Here is a 22,713-nt window from a genome sequence, read left to right as displayed (position 1 = left end):
TAGCCTAGAGCTAAGCTTTCAACTGGGGGTGATTTTGTACCCCATGGGACATTTGGGAATGTCTAGAGACAGTTTTGTCACAACTTGGGGGGGAATAAGGGGGAACTAGCATCTGGTAGTTACAAACCAGGGATGCTGCTAAACTTTCTACAATGCACACGACAACCCTCCCCCCCAACAAAAAAAAGAATTATTTAATTGAGAAACCTCAGTATACTAGCATATACTGTATGCTAGTATAGAAACCCTAGCATATAGTAAGTGTTTAGTAAAAGTTTGTTATTATTGTTATTATTGTTACTTATAAAAGTTGGTTTATATGGTTGTTTTTCAAACTAATCGCTGCTTTAATGTCATCACCATAATTTCAGCAGTAATCCTGGAAGAAAGTATATAAAACTATTTCTAGGTTTTCAAGTATATATTATGATTCCCTAAACATCAAAAGTTCAGTGGAGATTCTTTCTCTCTATGGAAATAAGCATCAAGTTCCCCTTTTAAGTTGGTGAGTTCTGCATACTAGCATTGCACAGTGGGGAGTAGAGAGAGATGAAACATAGCTCCCAGCTCAGGAGTTCAGAATGAAAAACATCTACTTTGAAACCTGCACGAATAGACTGTGGTGGTGGGATGATGGCTGTGGGGGGAGCACATTAATAGAGGCCATTCAGATGTTTTCATCTGCAAACGAACTAAAAGGTGTACTGAACAGAACAAGAAAACTTGGATTTACACACACATACACATACCACCACCATCACTGCCTCCAGGGTCACACAGAGGTCTTTCTGCTGCTGTTTTATTCATGGGGTGCCTGCACAAATCTCTCAGAATTCCAAGCAAGCCTGGCTGGCTCTCTATGCAAACTGTTGCCTCCCTTGAGATAGCACAGGAAGAAAAGTTCAACACAGAAAACTAACTCCGATGGAGTGGACCTCATTTTGAGCAAAGATTACTGTGAATGCATTGTTCAGAAAGGCAGGCTTGTACCTTGCTGTGAGCACTTAAGTCATGTAGAAACTTTTGAATGTGGTATTTCAAAGCTGGCTTTGCATCATGAAAATCAGAAGCCAGAATGACATATTGTATAATTGAACCTTCCTGTGTCTTAATTTGTCTTGTGAAAAATTATCAAACATTGTAGGAAGTGATTTTTTAAATGTTGGATACTTATGGCTCTTAGTACCGTGCCTTCGTTGAACCATAAGTAATTTTTTCAATTACAATAGCTTCAAAAAGAGGTTTCATTTATTTAGTAGCCTGAATAGTCTTATACATTCTAAAAGTCTTTAAGTATGTTTTCATTTTTCTTTAGGTTATTAAAACATTATGAGATTCTGCATATAGTTGAGCCCTATACCAAACTCAAATTTGTTTACAATATTCTTTCTGTATTTGTATTTGGATATATTGTTCCAGAAACGTGCTCTTTTATATTCAAGACCCCAAATTGAAATAGTCAAAAGACTTTTTGGTTGTTGTTTATTGATGATGATAGTGTTTGAACATGTCCGTCATTTATGGGGTAACCCTACCATGTTACAGTACTTTCTTTTCCAGTGTAATCAATGGGAAATATTATTCATGTAGCTCTAATGAGCATTAAATGGCCATTCTCTATAGATAGGGTCATCACTTGTGTTCAGGAATCCTCCCATTACACCCAGGACATAATGACTTTAAAAGTCTGGTTTCTTTTGGGTCACAAACTCATTCAATCCAATTAATACAATTGAACCCAAACAATAGTAGCTATGTTGATCCAAAATATTTTCTTCTGTTCAGCTAGCTTTGATGTGAATATATGGTTCTCCTCTCTGGCATAGATTTATCTGAAACAGTATGATTTCTCAAGTTACCTTCTAAATATTGTTACCTGTTTTCTTAAAATCTGAAATGGAGAGAAAATTACCATTCAGCAGAATACATTTGGGTGTGATTCTTGATAGTAAATTTCCATTAATAGCCTCAAATAAAGTTGAATGTTGCTACAGGTTAATTGGAAAATAATTTTTTCAAGTTTGAAAGGTCATGATTCTATTATTTAAGAAGACTTCCTCTTAGGAATATGGCTTTAATGTATGTTAAGCTTATTTTCTCAACACCAGACTAAAAAATGGAGGCTGAGCTATAACAAAAATTTGGAAATAATTTTTAATAGCTAAGTGTAATAATATGCCATTCTTTCCAAATGTTGCCTTTAGTTTCTGGCTGTCAAAACCTTAATCAAGACAATAATTCTTGGCCTGGCCATAAGTGAGATTATGAAACCCAGCAATGAGGAAACCATTAAAAAATTAATTTAGAGGAAAGTTAATTGCAGATTTAATATGGTGTTTTGCAAGTTGGTCAACAAAATGTTTCAACATGATTAACAATATTTTTCAAGGGCTGAAAACATTAAGCCCGAGGAAATGGTTTTTCCTGTCAGCTTTTATTCTTCATATATTCATCTGAGGTTGTAAATAGACACAAATTCTTTAGTGAATTCTGTGGTTAAAAAAATATCGCCTTATCTCCATGAGTAGGAGCAAGAAAAGGAAGAGACTGGAGAAAATAATTCTACTTATAAGGTCCTAAAATCTTCAGTGGTTTACTTCTCCTTGGGTTATATTTTTAATCTGCCAAGAAATTCTTCTTGTACAACACTGTCTCTCCAGTTTTCATGAGTCTCAAATCCTCCAGGATGGAAATCATTTCAAGTTTCCATTTCTCATGGCAGCACTATTTCCAGGTTGTGCTAAATGATTCATAATGATTTTTATCAACCTCTTCAATCCTCTAAGAATTTCATTAACTTGAGGGATTCCTCCAAACTTGAGCACCTTCCTCACTCTCCAGCATGGATAAGATAAGCAGTGAGTTTCCAGGTTTAAGACATGATCTAGGATCCCTTTCATTGCAAATTAGAAAGCGATGTGATAGCTATGAAAGTCATTGGATTAAGAGTGCATTCCCCTCCTCTGTGACCCTCGACACCCCCCGCCCCCCCAAAAATAAATGAGCCGAAGCTCCCACTTACGTTCTCTGTCTTCTTAGTGCTCTGTGTCCTGTGGCCGAGGCGTACAGCAGAGGCATGTGGGCTGTCAGATCGGAACACACAAAATAGCCAGAGAGACCGAGTGCAACCCATACACCAGACCGGAGTCGGAACGCAACTGCCAAGGCCCACGGTGTCCCCTCTACACTTGGAGGGCAGAGGAATGGCAAGAAGTAAGTAGAGCCACAAAGGGGTACCTGCCAGGCATTTCACGTGTGCGCCCCTTGCTATCCTCACATCTGTTCCCTATAAAGCCAGAGAAGTCACCGAGCACGGTTACAATGCTGGCTCTTTCCCAAAAGGTTCACTGTCAGACTCGCGCGTTCGCTCCAACAAGGGTCGGAGAACTTCTTGTTTTTAAGCAATTCCTACGTCTGTCTGTATTCCTGAGTGTTCCAAGTCTGGCCGCCTCAAAAAAAAAAAAAAAAAAAAAAACTTTAACAGGCCGTGAGCCGAATGCATTCAGATATCTTTCACAGAAGGAGGGGGAGATAGAAGGAATATTTTAAATACGTGTCTCCAGATTTGGTCATTCTGTATTTGTTTAAATAGCCACAGGGCAGACTTTAGGTAGAACCTACTCTGTATTTTTCCTCTTTCTATGACTTTCGCTGTCAGGTAGAAGATAGGCATTCATGTGAAACCTTGATTAATTAGTGAAAGATTTCTAACATTTAAAAAAAAAAAAAAAAAGGATGGTATCTGAAGAAACTGCTCCGTTGATGGTCTGTGCAGAAGTGGACAAGCCTTGCTTTTTCCCTGGCTTCAAGTTAATGTTTGGTTAAGGAAAACATTGTGTCCATGGGGAAAAGTTTGGCCAGGGAGGTTTTATAGGAGGTAACCTCTGTTTCCAGAACAGAAGATTAAACTGTAGAAAAGGGGGAGAAAGAATTAGAAAGCAAAACAATATCCACTGATGTTGGCATAAAAAACAAAATGCATGCTGCTTGAGGTGCAGAGATAATGAAAAATAAGACAGGAAATTCCCCACCATGAAGAGTTTTTCAGAACGTAAAGAAAGGGTATGGTTTGGAGAACAGTTAGACTGTACCCCTGGCACTGTGCTGGGTACTTTTTGTTCATTGCTTCCCTTAATCTTTTTAACCACCGGACAAGGTGAACATTATTATTATCATCATCATCCCATTTTGCAGGTGAAAAAACTGAGGATCACAGAATCTGTGTCATTTGTCCAAGTGTCACATACCTAGCACCTAGCAAGTGGAAGAAGCAAGACTTCATGCTAAGCTTGTTCTCTTAAACCATTAAGAAATACTAGAACTGCATTCTTTACCCCATTGGGATTCAGCCGCCCAGCCCTGTCTTCCTCTTCCCTCGCCTCCTCATGGATCACTTCCATTGTTTGCAGTAATTTCTTTTCTTTAGGAAACTCACCCTCTCCATCTACTGTCTTTTTCCTGTTTTCCTTCTTTACTTTTTTATTCCCACCAGACAGTGGCAGGGAGGAATGCCTAAAGCAGTTACATTTCAGATCAACAGCTCTTGAGCCTCAGGAGTTATTTGGAACCCTAGAGACTATAAAATTCTACAGACTTGGTTCATATCCTAGCACTGCCACACATTAGCCAAGGGACTTAGAACAAGGATTCTTGATTTCTCTGAGCCTTGGATTATCCATTTGTAGAATGGGGATAAAATAACTTTGCAGAGTTGTTCTGAGAAAACTGGAGATAATAGTGTTATCTATTATGGTTTGGGGATTGGCAACGTCAGATATAGAAGGAAGAGGAGACTCCCTCATCTCTCTCTCTCTCCCCCTCAGTGTGACCTCTTGATTCTCTTTTTTTCAGACCTACCGTGGCCTGCTCTCTCCATCTCCCTCTTTGTGTCATGCTAAACTCAACCCTGCTCCGAGGAGCAGAAAGTAAGAGAGTGTTCAGAAATGAATCTAAGCTGACTGCTTGTGCTTTAGCCAGCTTTTGAAAATGCTAGAGCCAATCACGAAAATGCACACTCTGTTTACAATTCCTTTTGCATCCCAAAGAATGGAAAAACCTTGCCACATATGCACTGAGGAAATTCCTCTTCTCTGATCATGCAAAATATGCCTAAAATTTACTTCTTTGCATGTGTCGTGCAGATGGATCTTTTTTAAACCTTACTCAAATATTGCTGTTAAACTCTGTAGAAGAATAGATGGCTTCAGGAGATAGCCTGGCCTGGGCCTCTATTTAAGAAGCTTACTAGAGGGTTGCCATTCTCACAAAGAGAAAAGACTCTGTGAGTAACAGGAAAAGCAGAGTCTAATAGTCACCCTCCTGGGAACACGCTTTCTCATCTGCCTTCACCCAAAGTGGAGAGTCTAAGGAAGGAATACTGGGGTGGTGAAAGTGGATGGAATATCATAGGAGTATCTCCTTTGATATTCCTATGGTATTCTACAGGAGGCCTCTCATTGGCAGAGTGAGGCCCAGGGCAGCTGGAGGTGGGGAGAAGCCCCACCAAAAGTCTTCATGTTTCCTATACATGCAAGGCCTGCTGACAGCCTGCTCAGAATGTCCCTAAAGCAGCAAGACTGAGCGTGAAAGACGACAGTAACTGGGCAATTACCTTAATTGATCAAATCAGGAAAAGGGTGGCCACGCCTCCTGTTTGCCTGGGGTAGTCCTCATGTAATTATTAATTCTTCCTACTTTTATGATCAAAAGCGCCCTTGTTCAACAGTAAATTGGGTGGTCACTTGATAAGACAGAACCCTTCAGGCTCCCCTAAATCACAGCCCTCACCTCCGATCTTGCTGCCACCTCCTCTCACATCCATTCTTTCAGCCACCGTTTTACCTGATATGCACTGATGCAGGCACATGTTTCCACTTTTCTCCCACACCTAGTGACGTCTTGACCTGAGGTCAGAGAGTGTGCCACAGCACAGGGCAGCCTCTCAGCCCACTGAATGGGATGTGCGGGAGCCCCCCATTACAGGATACCCCTTCTTTCTTAGCAGTCCCTGGCCACCACCTCAGAACTCTTGTTTGCTTGAGTATGCACTTTGCCTTTTGCTTCCCCTTTTAATAGTCCCCTATGTGGACTATTAAAACCCACCAGTTTGTTGGCAAGGTGTATTTCATGCTAGGTCCATAGGATATGGCACCATCCTCTTTTTGAGAAATAATCCAGGCATCTGCCTAGAGAAGCACAGTTTCTGCACCCTCACCATGGCCATGGTCATCAGGGATGTTCTGTACAGCCACACAGGTTGTATACTGCACAACTTTGAGGGATGCCATTTTTATACAATGTGAGGAGCATCCCCTAGAGTTGTATAGTACAATGGCCCTAATACTGAAGATAATAAAAATAATAAAGCTTATTGTTTACTAAGCTACAAACTAGGCACTATGTTGAGTATTTTCACATGAAATACTTCATTTAGCCCTTTCCATAACTCTCTGATGTAGTATTTATATTTTTATCCTCATTTAATAGGGGCAACTTGGGGCTCAGGTAGGTTAATTTATCAATGATCATGCATTTAGTAAATAATATGGCTGGAATTTGAAGCCCAGAAGCTTGAACTCTGGCACTTACACTCTGAATCATTATCTTCACTAATCCGATGCCAAATACACCTAAAGTGAATTATTTTATTTTCCTCTCAATGATTTGCCAAGCCTCTTACTGGAGAGTTGCTATCAAAGTGTATTCCCTTTACTGGGTTGTAACACCTACCCCTTCTAAAAAGGAGATTCTTGATCTAGTTAGCTATCAGACTTTAAGCCATGTCACCAGGCAAGTCTTGATGATGTTGGAGCCCCTCAGTGGACTTCCTGTTTATTGTGAGGCCCATTGGTTGTTCAGGGGAAAAGGGCATCGGGGTGCCTTCTTGATACCATGAGAGTAGAGCCCAGACTTTCAGATATAGGGCAGAATAATGGGACAAGAGAAAAGTGCTCTATCCACACATCCACATCTCATTTTGTTTACACCCTAGAAACAACATGTTGTAGGCAAAATTCTATTCAGTGTGTGGCTCTGAAAAGTTGACTCTGAATTTCTAGACTTCACTTAGCTCATCTGCCAAATGGGAATTCTATGGCAGACTTTGCTCAAGGGTCACAGTGAGGATTTGGTGAGATGACATGATTCGACATGGTGACTAGCACATTTTAGGCCATCCCAAAGTAGACTTCTTTTTAGTACGGTGGCCTTCCGATGGAGGCTTCCGGTGATGACAGCAGTTTGGCTCAGCCTGCACCTTATAATGTTGGGCTTCTAATATCACCCGCCAGCTTCAGGTGAGTAATTTGTCCTCGCAGTGGTCAGTTTTACCCACTTTAGAATTATAATGCTCATGAGGCTATTTGGAAGAAAAAAGTTAAAAAAGACTTTTTAATTCTTTTGAGAATTATTATCACAAAGGATTTACTTGTTAATAGTATCACAATCTGACATATAAATTCACTTAGAGCAGCAGAGGTCCTTCTGGTCACATTTGAATTGTGATCGTATGGGGCTATGCATCTGCAGCATTGAGGAACAGATCTCACAGGTCCTGCATGTGTTCTTTTCCCCCTTTACCTGGAATACACTCTTCTCTTGTAGTACCTCTTCATCATAAGACCGCCTTGCTCTGACCTTCACCTCAGTCACCCTTTCTTATCCTTCAGGCCTCAGCCTAGATGTCACTTCCTCTCAGAAGCCTTTGCCAATCACACCACCCCACTAAATCTGGGTCAGATGCTCCTCCACTCAGCTCTCACAACACTCTCAAATTACTGTACTCTGGCAGTTAGCACCTGGAATTCTCATTGCCTGTTTTTTTCATCTATGTTATCAGTTATTTAAGGTCAGGAAGCTTGTTCACCAGAATCTTCTCTATCATTTAACATGGTACCTACAACATCAAAGATACCTGTTAAATGAATGAATCTGTGAATGAATGAAGGAACAAAATAATGGATGGGTGGAAGGAAAGAAGAAAGGAAAGGAGGGAGAAAGGAAGGAGGGAAAGATGGAAGCAAAAAAGGAAGGAAGGAGGAAGGAAGAAAGGGAGGGAGGGAGGAAGGAAGGAAGGAAGGAAAATAACATAGAACAGTGCCTGCTAATTGATGGACCTTCATCTTTCACTCTACAGAATAAAGGCATTCTAAAATGACTTTTAGAACAGTCAAGCAGGCTGGACACAGTGGCTCACGCCTATAATCCCAGCACTTTGGGAGGCCAAGGAGGGAGGATCATTGAGCCCCAGAGTTTGAGACCAGCCTAGGCAACATAGTGAGACTCCATCTCTACAAAAGATAGAAAAAATTAGCCGAGTATGGTGGCATGGACCTGTAGTTCCAGCTACCTGGGAGGCTGAGGTGAGAGGATTGCTTAAGCTCAGGAGGTCAATGCTGCAGTGAGCTATCATCAGGCCACTGCACTACGGCCTGGGCAACAGAGCAAGACCCTGTCTCAAAAACATTAAAAATAAAAAAATAAAAGCACAGTCAAACTCTGTTTTTCCTGTAAGAACAGCTGTTTTATTTTCTTCTCACAATGCCATGGACAAGCTGTGCTCAGATATCTCTGACTGTTGCAGAACTGCTCACCTCGCTGCTGTTTGGTGCGGTATGGGGACTTGGGCCACTCTGATACATACTTGGAGTCTGAGGGCTTTTATTAAGATCAGCTGTAGAATGATTTCCAAGTGCATCTCCTTAACACAGAAAATTTAGAAATGAGCAGCAGGTCCTTGGTCAGTTGATTTAAAAGATTTTCCTGAAGTTAACAGTAGGGAATGACCAGGTTTTGATGTGCGCACAGAGCCAGATACGAACTCTTTATTGCTCATTTTATTAATTTATTCAACCAGCGTTTATCAATCCCTTGTGAAGTTCCAGGCATTAGGCATTAGGGATGCTCTAAAAATCCCAAACCACAAATAATCTGCTCTGAAAACCCCAAAATGCTGTGGTCATTCTGCTCCCCCGCTTCTCCACCCATGCCATTTCTCACCTCCAGCCACCATGCATGCTGAGCCCCTCCTAAGAATGTCCTCTTCCCCTCCTTGCCTGGTGAACTGATGTCCTCCATCATTCTCCTGCTCATCTGCTGCTACCTGGGCCCGCCTTTGCAGCATCATGGGAATTGCCCCGTTGTGTTTCCTCTTCTCTCCCTGGTGGCTTCTTACTCAATTACACGCTCTGTTACAAACACAACTGCTTACACAACTGCACAGGTAGCCCTAGGTGTTAAACCCCAGGGGTCACCAGTTAGCCAGCTGAGCTAACACATGAGAACCCAAGCTGGGAATAGCTGCCACCCTGGGTGTCCTAACAGGGAGAGAGGCAGGGTAGGAAGCCATGAGGGCTGCCTCCCGGGGCCCCAGCATAGACCTTGGCTCATTGTAAAATACTGATTGAATGAATGAATGACTTTAAAGTTACAAAGTGTCTCCATAGTATTATTTCTGCCTCCTTCTCCCCACCGCACCTCCTAACAAATATATACTATTTGGGAGCAAAAATGTCTAAATTCTGTATACCTGACTTTAAAATGAGCTTTAAAGTAAGGACTGCTTTTTTTGTTGTTGCCATTTAAAGCAACACTAGATAAACCGATTTGTCATTGCTGCTTCTCATGACATAAAAACCCATGAACCCTGTGGTTCTGTGAGTTGCCATCCATACACTGTGCAACAATGGTAACCCAGCACTAGAGAAGACAAGGTCTTTCATCCATGGAGAAAATCAACAACCTTAAAAGGTAGAGCCTGTGACTATCAAGTGGTTTTCTTCCCCCCATGGTTAGGGAATTGCACCAAAAGATATATTTGAAAGTGTAAAGCAACTTGATTATAATCTTTAAGCAAAGAAAATTTCTACCCATTGCATTAAATGATCCTTTTCAGACCATCACTCTGTGGCCAACCTACCTGGCTGAATAAAATACCACCTTCAGGGTTTACTTTAGGTCTTCCTCACCCTCAAATTTGGAAAAGTTCTTTTCCCCCTGTTAATTTCAGCATATTTAAAGGCACATGTAGCTTGCAGAACAATGGGCGAGCTGCCCGATTTAGTCCAGCACTGTGATTATTTTCTTTCTGAATTATAGTGTGTGATGAAATGCAAGGAGGCTGGTGGTGTTACTTGTGTTAGAGATTTTTCTAAAAGCCTACTGAAATTAGAGAAAACCTTTTGGAAATTAAAATGAGGCTAATTGAACTTTCCAACTGTTTTTCAGAACATTCTAGATCATATTCCAGGACAGGGGAAAGAGTCATAAATCGTAGAGGGTTGAGGGGGAAGCCATATTACAAAAAGTTGATAAAACGTGATAGCATGGGCTGGATTTGTTTTCTGATTACCCAGCCCCCATACCCTAGTTAGGATTTAAGATTCCAGGAGAAAACCCTTGCCATGTGATTTTCAGAGCTGCTGTTGACTAATTAGGAAACACTGGGCAAGTCACTTATTTACTTAGTTTAATTTTTAATTTTGTAAAAGTTATATTCAAGGTAAATTTTTCCAGCTCCCTTTTCCACCGCTGGCAAAATAGTTTTTATAGTAGTTAACCATTCTTTAAGACTGAGAGAGAAACGCTTAACAAGCATAAAGTATTTAGGATTCATTGTATTTCTGCTCTGAACTGTTACTTATTGATGCAGATTAAAGCCTTGTGGATTAGTGAAAACAAGAGAGGATACTGGAAGGTTTAGTCCAGGTTTAGCTGCGCAATAATTAGGATCTTCTCAGAGTCACCTAAGTCCTAATTTTCTAAGGAATTACTTTTTCTATGGGTGGTTAAGTATTTGCATATATCTACACATCACAGATTAAATTTTTCTTTTCTTTTCTTTTTTAACATTCAGTGGCCCTCTATCTCACCTTTTTAATGATAAAAAAACACTTTTTTTCTAGGGGAATAGAGAACCCCAAAACCACTGAGCTAGGGATGAGCTAGGGAACTGGGCTCAGCCGGCCTCCTGCACTAATTTGAAATGATTCTGCTCCTCCATGCTCACCTCACAGTGGTTTCAAGTTATGTTTATGCTCCAGAAAAATGAGGACTGACTCCATATTCTAGATATTGAGGTTTACTCCCAAGCAGCAGAAATTTTAAGTTTAGTTTGCAAGTGACAAGGGGCTACCAGGAAATGTCAGCATATCCCTTCTCCTTCCTAAAGGAACAGGGTAGCTCACGAAAGACACGGGGCATACTATATGACCCAGCAATTCCACTCCGAGGTATATATACCCAAAAGAATGGAAAATAGGTGTTTAAATTTGTACATGAATGTTCATAGCAGCACTATTTACAATAGCCAAATGAGAAACAACCCATATGTCCATCAACTGAGGAATGGATAAACAAAATGTGGTATATCCATACAATAGAATCTTATTCAGCCTTAAAAAGGAATGAAATATTGATACATGCTGCAATATGGAAGAACCTCGAAAACATTAAGGGAGAGAAGTCAGGTAATAAAGGCCACATATTGGATGATTCCATATATGTGAAATACCCAGAATAGGCAAATCTGCAGAGACAAAAAGCTGATTGGTGGTTGCTAGGGGCTACAGGAAGGAAGGAATGGGGAGGGACTGCTGAACGGGTACAAGGCTTCCTTTTGCAGTGATGAAATATTCTGGAACTAGATGGGGTGATGGTTGCATAATATTGCAAATGTACTAAAGGCCACTGAATTGTATACTTGTGATAGTTAAAATGGTGAATTTTATATTTTGTGTATTTTATCACCAAAAAAAAAAAGACATAGGGCATATCATAGAAGACATTTCTGAGTGAAGCTGAGTTCCAAACATAAATGCCTTTGAGGCAAGGCAGGGATAAAAGGAAAGGCTGCCCATTAGATGAAAAGGAGAGGTGGGGTCTGTAGTTCTCCGTAAAGAGACTAAAATTGGACATTTTAAAAGACAGTGTGCTAGCTGGGCATGATGTCTGACGCCTGTAATCCCAGAACTTTGGGAGGCCAAGGCAGGAGGATCCCTTAAACCCAGGAGTTCAAGACCAAACTGGGCAACGTAGTGAGACTCATCTCTACAAAAAATTTAAAAATAAGCTGAGCATGGTGGCTCATGCCTGTAGTCCCAGCTACTTGGGACTAAAATGTAGGAGGGAAGTCGAGGCTATAGCAAACTGTGATCACATCACTGCACTCCAACGTGAGCAACAGAGGGAGACTTTGTCTCCAAAAAAAAAAAAAAAAAAGGAAAGAAAAGAAAAGACAACATTCTGACCACACAACAAAAATCACAGTTGTTAGATAAGCCCGTTGCCAACAGGGTATTCAATCCCTGGCCTAAATTAAGAAACTGCAGCAGTCCTTGGTACAGGTTTCAGTTAGCTCACTGGGGCTTCCCAATGAGTCTTGAAATGTTGGATGACACAGAGGCTTTAGATACAATAGGCTTTCAGTGACCTTTAGCAACACAGGGCACTAAGGATAAACTTGAGGGGTGGGGTTTGGTGTTGGTTAAAGCAAAACAAATAAGAATCTGTGGACATAGAGATTATCCTAGAATGAAACATACCACTTGCTCTGTAATCATCCCTTGGCTTATGGGAATAAACATAGCTGTCCCGTCTACCTCACAAAGAGATGTGTGACCTGGGGCAAGTAACTTAGGCTCTCAAAGTCCCATTTTCTTCATCTGGAAAACGGAATTACAGTAATTGTTAAATCTCACTACCTAGCTATCTTCTTTGTTGTCTGCCTTTGCTACTAACATATAAGCTCCTCTCTGAAAACAGAGAATGTGCCATTTGTGTGCACTCTTGTTCACCCAGGACCCGTCACAGGGCCTGACACCTAGTAGGAACTTAGTGAATATTTGCAGAATGATGTGGGATGAGAGCAGTTCCCCTGGAGAAGAAAAGGCACCTGGAGCTAAAGGAAAGCCCTCTTCAAATAGCTGGAGGAGATTACTTGTGAGAGCTGAAACTTTCCTTTATGCTTCCCTGGAATAGAAAACTAGGACAAGGGCCTGGAACATACAAAGAGATTTGTTTGGTTCCATGTTATGAAATGAGATGGCTACCTGGGAAGGTACTGATGTCCCTGATCCTGGAGGTATTTAGACACCAGTTTGGTAAACATTTGGCCATAAGTGTTAAAATCAAGTCACTTGTGAGTAGGTGTTTGAAGTAAATAGGATTTAAGGTCCTTTCTAAACTGAGATTGACTCATTTATACTTTCCTTCCTTCCTTTAGACAGCTGGGTGGTGAATGCCAGGAACAGAGTTGTTAGGTAACTGGGGTAAAATGAGGAGTTCTCGGCCGGGAGTGGTGGCTCACGCCTATAATCCCAGCACTTTGGGAGGCCGAGGTGGGAAGATCACGAGGTCAGGAGATTGAGATCATCCTGGCTAATACAGTGAAACCCTGTCTCTACTAAAAATACAAAAAATTAGCCTGGCGTGGTGGTGGGCGCCTGTAGTCCCAGCTACTCGGGAGGCTGAGGCAGCAAAACGGCGGGAGGCGGAGCTTGCAGTGAGCCAAGATCGTGCCACTGCACTCCAGCCTGGGCGACAGAGCAAGACTCCATCTCAAAAAAAAAAAAAAAAACCAAAAAAACAAAAAAACGAGAAGTTCTCTGGCAATCCCTGCCCTCAGGGCTCTTATGATCTTAAAGGCTATGTAGACAGGTAAACACATAATTACAGTCATAGGATATAAGGAACTATGATTTATTGTTCTCTTTTGCTTGTCTTTAACAGTGCACCAAGACCTGCGGCGAAGGCTCCAGGTACCGCAAGGTGGTGTGTGTGGATGACAACAAAAACGAGGTGCATGGTGCACGCTGTGACTTGAGCAAGCGGCCAGCGGACCGTGAAAGCTGTAGTTTGCAACCCTGCGAGTATGTCTGGATCACAGGAGAATGGTCAGAGGTACCGTCCTGGGAACTGTAACCATCGTCAGCTCAGCCATGGCCTGAGAGTGGCAGAGGGATGAGTGGAGGGATGAGTGCAGGAATGTGGGAGACTTGAGGCTACCCGCCCGATTTGCCACTGTGAACTGTGTGTTTTCTGACAAGTCCTCAGCTTTCCCAAGCTAGAATTCCTTGTATGCAAAGTGGGAGAGATGTATGAGATGGTCTCTAAGTCCCTTCAGGTCTACATTCTGTGATTCACCTTGATGTCCTATTGGCATAAAGAAGAAATTATTACAGGGGCTGCAAACTCATAGGATGCTGTGAGGTGCCTGAAGACAGTTAAGTATAAGAAAATATTGTAGTGCCAGGGATACAACAAGGAGAGATGGCAACTGTGACAAACTAGCACATGCTGTGTGAAGGGAGCAGAATCTCTTTCACTCCAGCTGTGGCCATGCAGAAATGTGGTCTAGCGTTACCAGACCTGATTTTTCAAGAGAGGCTAAAAATCTGGACTAGTATGTGAGATTTCCTAACTTGAAAATGGGGGCTGAAATTTTTGGTTTTAAAACATTGTAAGGGGCAAACAAACCCCTTTCATGAACCAGATGTGTTGTGCCTGTTTAACAAACAGCTTCAGAGGAAGAAAATAATTTTCTATAATATCCGAAGTATCCCAAGTACCATTTTTTCATATATCTTCCTGTGCACAATGCTTATCTAGACCCTTTTTAATGGTAATAAACCAGTAGTAATCATAGCATGATTATATTATTTTCAAACATCGTAATATGTTCATATCTGTATGAGAGATCTGTAGCAGTCAAACCAGTTGTCATTTGCCCAAAAGCATTTAGAGATTCAAAAGGGAGGCATCTGGACTCACAGTAAAGGTACTGAAAATTGTTAGGTAATATGATTGCTGCCACTGGGTCTCTTCGAAGTTTGACAGGCAGCAATTTCACATGTTAATGAGATGAATATTTGCATTTAGATGATGTGTGTGTTGGGTGTTGAATTGCTTCCTGCACTAAAGCTGATCCCAAAGTCTTTTCTAATTATCTCGCCCTATCCTTTATTCCTGTGAATTTTGTCCTTCGAGGGGACATTTGGCAGTGTCTAGAGACAGTTTGGTTGTGACAGCTGGGGAAAGGGGACCCTACTGGCCAGGGTTGGAAGGTGGAGGCCAGGGATGGGGCTAAGCATCCTACAGTGCGCAGGGCAGCCCTCACAATACAGAATTATCTGGCCCAAATGTCAGTGGTGCTGAGGCTGGGAAACCCTGCTCGACCCCAACCCTGCATCTTCTCGGTATGCCCTGAGTAGTACCGTATGCCCTTAGAGAGTGAAGAGGAGACATGGTTCTGATCTTTACGACATTGATTTGCTCTTGGCCAGCCAGGAACATGTGGAATCCAAATGAGTGTTCAGAATAGTTCTTGATATTGGGTTTGAGGCATAGGTTCCAACCCATCCAGATCCCAACGCAGGGGGATCTCACCTTTCACCTGGCCAAGATTGACATCTTCATCTTAGCTTACCTCTTGTGTAGCACTTTTATTATGGGACTTGAGTCATATTACTCCTATAGCTTTAATATAACCATAACCCCCAAAAGATGAAACAGGGAGAAGATTGAAAAGAAAAAAGGAAGCCTTCCACATTTCTGTAAATTTGCAGGTGTATCATGAATTGAAAAGTCTGCAAATTTATGGGCAACAACTACAGGGTTGGAAACAGTATTTAGCACAGATACAGGGACCACAGGGAAGGAAACCTGCAATGAGGGGAGAGGGGCCGAAAGGGACTGGCACCAGCATCCTCTCTAGAAAAGAAGACATGCCTTCTCTCTGGGACCTCTATTACCTGGAGGCTTCTTTGTGTGTTTTTCTCTGAGCTCTACTCCACCTGAATTGGCGGAGGCCCGAGCTAGACTGGCAAAGAAGAGCTCTGTCAGTCCTGATTGACACATGCATTTTCTAGCAGGGCCTGAAGTGTACAGCTCATGCAGGGAGCCCACAGTCTTATTGTTTTGCTTTGCTGTTATTTTCAGTTTAGAAAAGTAATACGTGCTCATGTGGAACCAAGCATATACACCAAGGCATGCAGAGTCTACAGTATGAGTTTCTCTCTGAAATGTTTTGAGGAAACCAGCAGCAGTCAACATTTTCACAATGCTGATATCAGCTAGCTGAGAGCATCTGTTCTTGCCAGCTTCTTTATAGAGATGTGGAGACCTCTGCATTTAGCCTGACCATATTTGGGGCTCAGTTCCATCAGCAAATGCCTGTCTCCCACTGGGCCCCCCCCCCACATAAATAGCCAGGGGACTACTTTTGCTGCTGGTTTGTAGGGGTCAAGAGTCTCATTCCTTGCCCCTCTCAAACGCACAACTTTGTTTAAGTTAGTATGGACTGATGTCAATGCATGCAACACTGGGTCAGACACTAAGATTACCCACAGCTTGGACAGAGTTTGTTAGCCATCTGCATGAAACACCCCGGGCTGGCCTTACACTTTCCTGGCCTGGCGTCAACTTGGCCTTCTAACATTTGAACAGCAGCAGCCAAAGAAGGAAGAAATGTACACAGAGCATTTCTATGTCTCGAGCCAACTGGAAGGGAAGGCCTAGGGATGCTCTGCGTGCCTCTAGCTGGACTTGTTCTCTCCTGCCTCTGGGATTTCTTCAAAGAGAGCCTTTTCCCTGGAAAAGTTGCAGGAGAAGAAAACTATGTGACTAAAAGCAGCAGGAGACATTAGGGCAGAGCAGACACTGTGGCTTCTAACTGCCCTTGAGAATTGATGAAAGCTGTGGTCCCTCACCCCAGAAAAAGCATAACACACCACATGTGGCATACTGTTTTGGGGTATTTATCCCACCCTCACCCAAGAACCGTAAGTCTAGAGAATACCTGCACTCTACCCCAAGTTTATCAAGCACATTTACAAAAGATGACCAGTTATTTGATGCTGTTGCCTAAAAATATCATCAAAACTAAATTAATTGTAACTCAGTTTTATTTTTTATATAGAAAATGATAAAAAAAAAACTTAGCTAAGGAGGTTGAAAGTTGGGACACTATAGCGATGTGTATTTCTTCTGCATTTCTGTATTGGTAGAGTATGTTTAAATGCCATAGACTTAGGATAAAAGAGTACAGATGAGGGCGTGATATAGAGCAAGAGGTAGAAAAGCAGAAAGGTAACATGCCAGTCAACATCTATAGCCTAGCTGGGTGTGGTGGCACACACCTGTAATCCCAACTACTTGGGAGGCTGAGGCATGAGAATCACTTGAACCTGGGAGACGGAGGTTTCATTGAGCGGAGATCATGTCACTGCACTCCAGCCTGGACAACAGAGTGAGACGCAGTCTCAAAAAAAAAAAAAAATCTATAGCCAGGGAGAGAGATAGGAGAAAGAAATTAAATGGAGGGCAGGTAGGAAAGCCAACAGCACCACGGAGGGAAGGAAAACAGTCCCAGAGTCCCCGTTGGCTCAGTGCTTGGATTTCACACTCAAAATGCCAACTCACGGGTCAGCTGCTGTCTCCTCTTCCCTTCCCAATTTGGTGGTCATCATAGCTTTAGAAAAGAGCAGTTTGCCAACCTGTGCAGTTGGGCTGAAGATGCAAACTGAATGAATGACAGCTGGAGCACCTCCCCCTCCTCCTCCCTTCGAAACCTCCAGAAGGGGCTTGAGGCAACCCCACCTGCAGTGGGGGCTGAGAAGATGCCAGTGGAAGCACCAGATCCCAGAGGCACCCTGTAGGGTTGCCTGTCTCCTGTGCGCTCAGGGCCTGCCACTTGAAATGAATAAATAAGCTAATGAAGTGGGAGCTTTCTGCAGCATAGTCACACGGTCAGTGCTTGGTGTGGAGGTCAGGGGCCTATTGTGGGCTGCCCCCAGGAACTGCTCGAACCTCTCCTCTCAATCCCTGTCTTTGCAGTGCTCAGTGACCTGTGGAAAAGGCTACAAACAAAGGCTTGTCTCGTGCAGCGAGATTTACACCGGGAAGGAGAATTATGAATACAGCTACCAAACCACCATCAACTGCCCAGGCACGCAGCCCCCCAGTGTTCACCCCTGTTACCTGAGGGAGTGCCCTGTCTCGGCCACCTGGAGAGTTGGCAACTGGGGGAGCGTAAGTAGAAGACTGAGCACTCAAATCTGAAAGCCCTTGGATCTCAACCCTGTCTTAAACATGTCCTGCCTAACCCGCTCTCCTTAGTAACTCTACTTCTAGGAGAAACCCTGGAGTTAGCAACTTGAAATGGGCTAACAGGGATCAAAGGGACTTCTTTCTGTTTACCAAAGTGGCTTGGTGCTTAGAACATGGGCTCTGAAGCCAGACAGTCTGGATCTGAACCCTGGTTCTGCCACTTCCCAGGTGAACAACCTTGGGCAAGTTGCATAACATTTGTGTCTCAGTTTTCTCATCTGCAAAACTGGTAGTTGTGAAGATGAAATGAGTTTACAGAGATTGAGCATCCCTAATCCAGAAATCCAAAATCCAAAATGCTATAAAATCCAAACATTTTTTAGTGCCGATATGACACCATAATGAAATGTTCCTTGGAGCATCTTGAGTTTCAGATGCTCAGATTAGGAATATCCAACTAGTAATACTGCAAGTATTCCAAATCTGAAAAAAAAAAAAATCTTAAATGCAAAATACTGCTGGTCCCCAGCACTTCCAATAAGGGATACTCAGCCTATATATACAAAGCACTTAGGTTATAATGGCAAATGTTTTATATATATTTTACTGCAAATTTTTTTTAAAAAATGCTTAAAATGGCCGGGCGCGGTGGCTCACGCCTGTAATCCCAGCACTTTGGGAGGCCGAGGCGGGCGGATCACGAGGTCAGGAGATCGAGACCATCCTGGCTAACACAGTGAAACCCCGTCTCTACTAAAAATACAAAAAATTAGCCGGGCGTGGTAGCAGGCGCCTGTAGTCCCAGCTACTCGGGAGGCTGAGGCAGGAGAATGGCGTGAACCCGGGAGGCGGAGCTTGCAGTGAGCCGAGATCGCGCCACTGCACTCCAGCCTGGGCGACAGAGCGAGACTCCGTCTCAAAAAAAAAAAAAAAAAAAAAAAAAAAAAGCTTAAAATCTGATACTCATGAGAGTTACAGAAGGAGTAGTTATTGTTGCTTATGTTGTTAAGAAGTCTGTATGTTCTAGTGCTTCTATGTAAGAAATACTTCATTGCACTGGGATACAACAAGGCAGAATATTTTAAATTGGGACTGCCCTGGAAGACTGTCACAGCCCCCTGGCTCTGGACCAGGCAGCTCTCAGTCTTGAAAAGTTATCAGGCAGCCAGGCATGGTAGCTCACACCTGTAATCCCAGCACTTTGAGAGGCCGAGGTCGGCGGACCATGAGGTCAGCAGATCGAGACCAGCCTGGCCAACATGGTGAAATCCTGTCTCTACTTAAAATATAATTTTTTTATTATTATACTTTAAGTTCTAGGGTACATGTATACAAAGTGCAGGTATGTTACATATGTATACATGTGCCATGTTGGTGTGCTGCACCTATTAACTCGTCATTTATATTAGGTATATCTCCTAATGCTATCCCTCCCCCTGCCCCCAACTCCATGACAGGCCCCGGTATGTGATGTTCCCCACCCTGTGTCCAAGTGTTCTCATTGTTCAGTTCCCACCTATGAGTGAGAACATGCAGTGTTTGGTTTTCTGTCCTTGCAATAGTTTGCCGAGAATGATGGTTTCCAGTTTCATCCATGTCCCTACAAAGGACATGAACTCATCCTTTTTTATGGCTGCATAGTATTCCATGGTGTATATGTGCCACATTTTCTTAGTGCAGTCTATCATTGGTGGACATGTGGGTTAGTTCCAAGTCTTTGCTATTGTGAATAGTGCCACAATAAACATACGTGTGCATGTGTCTTTATAGCAGCATGATTTATAATCCTTTGGGTATATGCCCAGTAATGGGATGGCTGGGTCAAATGGTATTTCTAGTTCTAGATCCTTGAGGAATCGCCACACTGTCTTCCACAATGGTTGAACTAGTTTACAGTCCCACCAACAGTGGAAAAGTGTTCTTATTTCTCCACATCCTCTCCAGCACCTGTTGTTCCCTGACTTTTTAATAATCGCCATTCTAACTGGTGTGAGATGGTATCTCATTGTGGTTTTGATTTGCATTTCTCTGATGGCCAGTGATGAGGAGCATTTTTTCATGTGTCTTTTGGCTGCATAAATGTCTTCTTTTGAGAAGTGTCTGTTCATATCCTTTGCCCACTTGTTGATGGGGTTGATTTTTTCTTGTAAATTTATGTAAGTTCTTCGTAGATTCTGGATATTAGCCCTTTGTCAGATGGGTAGATTGTAAAAATTTTCTCCCATTCTGTAGGTTGCCTGTTCACTCTGATGGTAGTTTCTTTTGCTGTGCAGAAGCTCTTTAGTTTAATTAGATCCTGTTTGTCTGTTTTGGCTTTTGTTGCCATTGATTTTGGTGTTTTCGTCATGAAGTCCTTGCCCATGCCTATGTCCTGAATGGTATTGCCTAGGTTTTCTTCTAGGGTTTTTATGGTTTTAGGTCTAACATTTAAGTCTTTAATCCATCTTGAATTAATTTTTGTATAAGATGTAAGGAAGGGATCCAGTTTCAGCTTTCTACATATGGCTAGCCAGTTTTCCCAGCACCATTTATTAAATAGGGAATCCTTTCCCCATTTCTTGTTTTTGTCAGGTTTGTCAAAGATCAGGTGGTTGTAGATGTGTGGTATTATTTCTGAGGGCTCTGTTCTGTTCCATTGGTCTATATCTCTATTTTGGTACCAGTAGCATGCTGTTTTGGTTACTGTAGCCTGTAGTATAGTGTGAAGTCAGGTAGCATGATGCCTCCAGCTTTGTTCTTTTGGCTTAGGATCGTCGTGGCAATGCAGGCTCTTTTTTGGTTCCATATGAGCTTTAAAGTAGTTTTTTCCAATTCTGTGAAGAAAGTCATTGGTAGCTTGATGGGGATGGCATTGAATCTATAAATTACCTTGGGCAGTATGGCCATTTTCATGATATTGATTCTTCCTATCCATGAGCATGGAATGTTCTTCCATTTGTTTGTGTCCTCTTTTATTTCGTTGAGCAGTGGTTTGTAGTTCTCCTTGAAGAGGTCCTTCACATCCCTTGTAATTTGGATTCCTAGGTATTTTATTCTCTTTGAAGCAATTGTGAATGGGAGTTCACTCATGATTTGGCTCTCTGTTTGTCTGTTATTGGTGTATAAGAATGCCTGTGATTTTTGCACATTGTATTTGTATCCGGAGACTTTGCTGAAGTTGCTTATCAGCTTGAGGAGATTTTGGGCTGAGACGGTGGGGTTTTCTAAATATACAATCATGTCATCTGCAAAGAGGGACAATTGGACTTCCTCTTTTCCTGATTGAATACGCTTTATTTCTTTCTCCGGCCTGATTGCCCTGGCCAGAACTTCCAACACTTTGTTGAATAGGAGTGGTGAGAGGGGGCATCCCTGTCTTGTGCCAGTTTTCAAAGGGAATGCTTCCAGTTTTTGCCCATTCAGTATGATATTGGCTGTGGGTTTGTCATATATAGCTCTTATTATTTTGAGATATGTCCCATCAATACCTAGTTTATTGAGAGTTTTTAGCATGAAGTGCTGTTGAATTTTGTTGAAGGCCTTTTCTGCATCTATTGAGATAATCATATGGTTTTTGTGTTTGGTTCTGTTCATATGATGGATTACGTTTATTGATTTGCGTATGTTGAACCAGCCTTGCATCCCAGGGATGAAGCCAACTTGATCATGGTGGATAAGCTTTTTGATGTGCTGCTGGATTCGGTTTGCCAGTATTTTATGAAGGATTTTTGCATCAATGTTCATCAGGGATATTGGTCTAAAATTCTCTTTTTTTGTTGTGTCTCTGCCAGGCTTTGGTATCAGGATGATGCTGGCCTCATAAAATGAGTTAGGGAGGATTCCCTCTTTTTCTATTGATTGGAATAGTTTCAGAAGGAATGGTACCAGCTCTTGTTTGTACCTCTGGTAGAATTCGGCTGTGAATCTGTCTGGTCCTGGACTTTTTTTGGTTGGTAGGCTATTAATTATTGCCTCAATTTCAGAGGCTGTTATTGGTCTATTCAGGGATTCAACTTCTTTCTGGTTTAATCTTGGGAGGGTGTATGTGTCCAGGAATTTATCCATTCCTTCTAGATTTTCTAGTTTATTTGCATAGAGGTGTTTATAGTATACTCTGATGGTAGTTTGTATTTCTGTGGGATTGGTGGTGATATTCCCTTTATCATTTTTTATTGTGTCTATTTGATTCTTCCCTCTTTTCTTCTTTATTAGTCTTGCTAGTGGTCTATCAATTTTGTTGATCTTTTCAAAAAACTGGCTCCTGGATTCATTGATTTTTTGAAGGGTTTTTTGTGTCTCTATCTCCTTCAGTTCTGCTCTGATCTTAGTTATTTCTTGCCTTCTGCTAGCTTTTGAATGTGTTTGCTCTTGCTTCTCTAGTTCTTTCAATTGTGATGTTAGGGTGTCAATTTTAGATCTTTCCTGCTTTCTCTTGTGGGCATTTAGTACTATATATTTCCCTCTACACACTGCTTTTATAAAATACAAAAATTTGTTGGGTGAGGTGGTGCGTGCCTGTAGTCCCAGCTACTCGGGAGTCTGAGGCAGGAGAATCGCTTGAACCTGGGAGGCGGAGGTTGCCGTGAGCTGCGATTGTGCCATTGCACTCCGGCCTGGGCAACAAGAGCAAAACTCTGTCTCAAAAAAAAAAAAAAAAAGAAAGAAAGAAATGAAAAGTGATCAGGCAAAAGT

At 42.2% G+C, this 22,713-nt stretch overlaps 1 protein-coding gene across 3 annotated transcripts in view; it reads left to right on the top strand.

Annotated features, from left to right (window-relative positions):
- ADAMTS9 (ADAM metallopeptidase with thrombospondin type 1 motif 9) overlaps positions 1–22,713 on the top strand; it is a 175,637-nt gene that overhangs the window by 123,486 nt on the left and 29,438 nt on the right. For all 3 annotated transcript variants that reach the window (XM_003811598.6, XM_063602800.1, XM_003811597.5), the window contains 3 exons: positions 3,040–3,213; positions 13,726–13,896; positions 17,830–18,024. In XM_003811598.6, coding sequence (XP_003811646.2) covers positions 3,040–3,213; positions 13,726–13,896; positions 17,830–18,024 — 540 coding nt within the window. The remainder of the gene's footprint in view (positions 1–3,039; positions 3,214–13,725; positions 13,897–17,829; positions 18,025–22,713) is intronic.

The sequence above is a fragment of the Pan paniscus genome, chromosome 2 (assembly GCF_029289425.2).
Source record: "Pan paniscus chromosome 2, NHGRI_mPanPan1-v2.0_pri, whole genome shotgun sequence".
Taxonomy (NCBI): domain Eukaryota; kingdom Metazoa; phylum Chordata; class Mammalia; order Primates; family Hominidae; genus Pan; species Pan paniscus.
The sequence above is the reverse complement of the archived record's forward strand: the minus strand, read 5'-3'. Positions and strand labels throughout refer to the sequence as shown.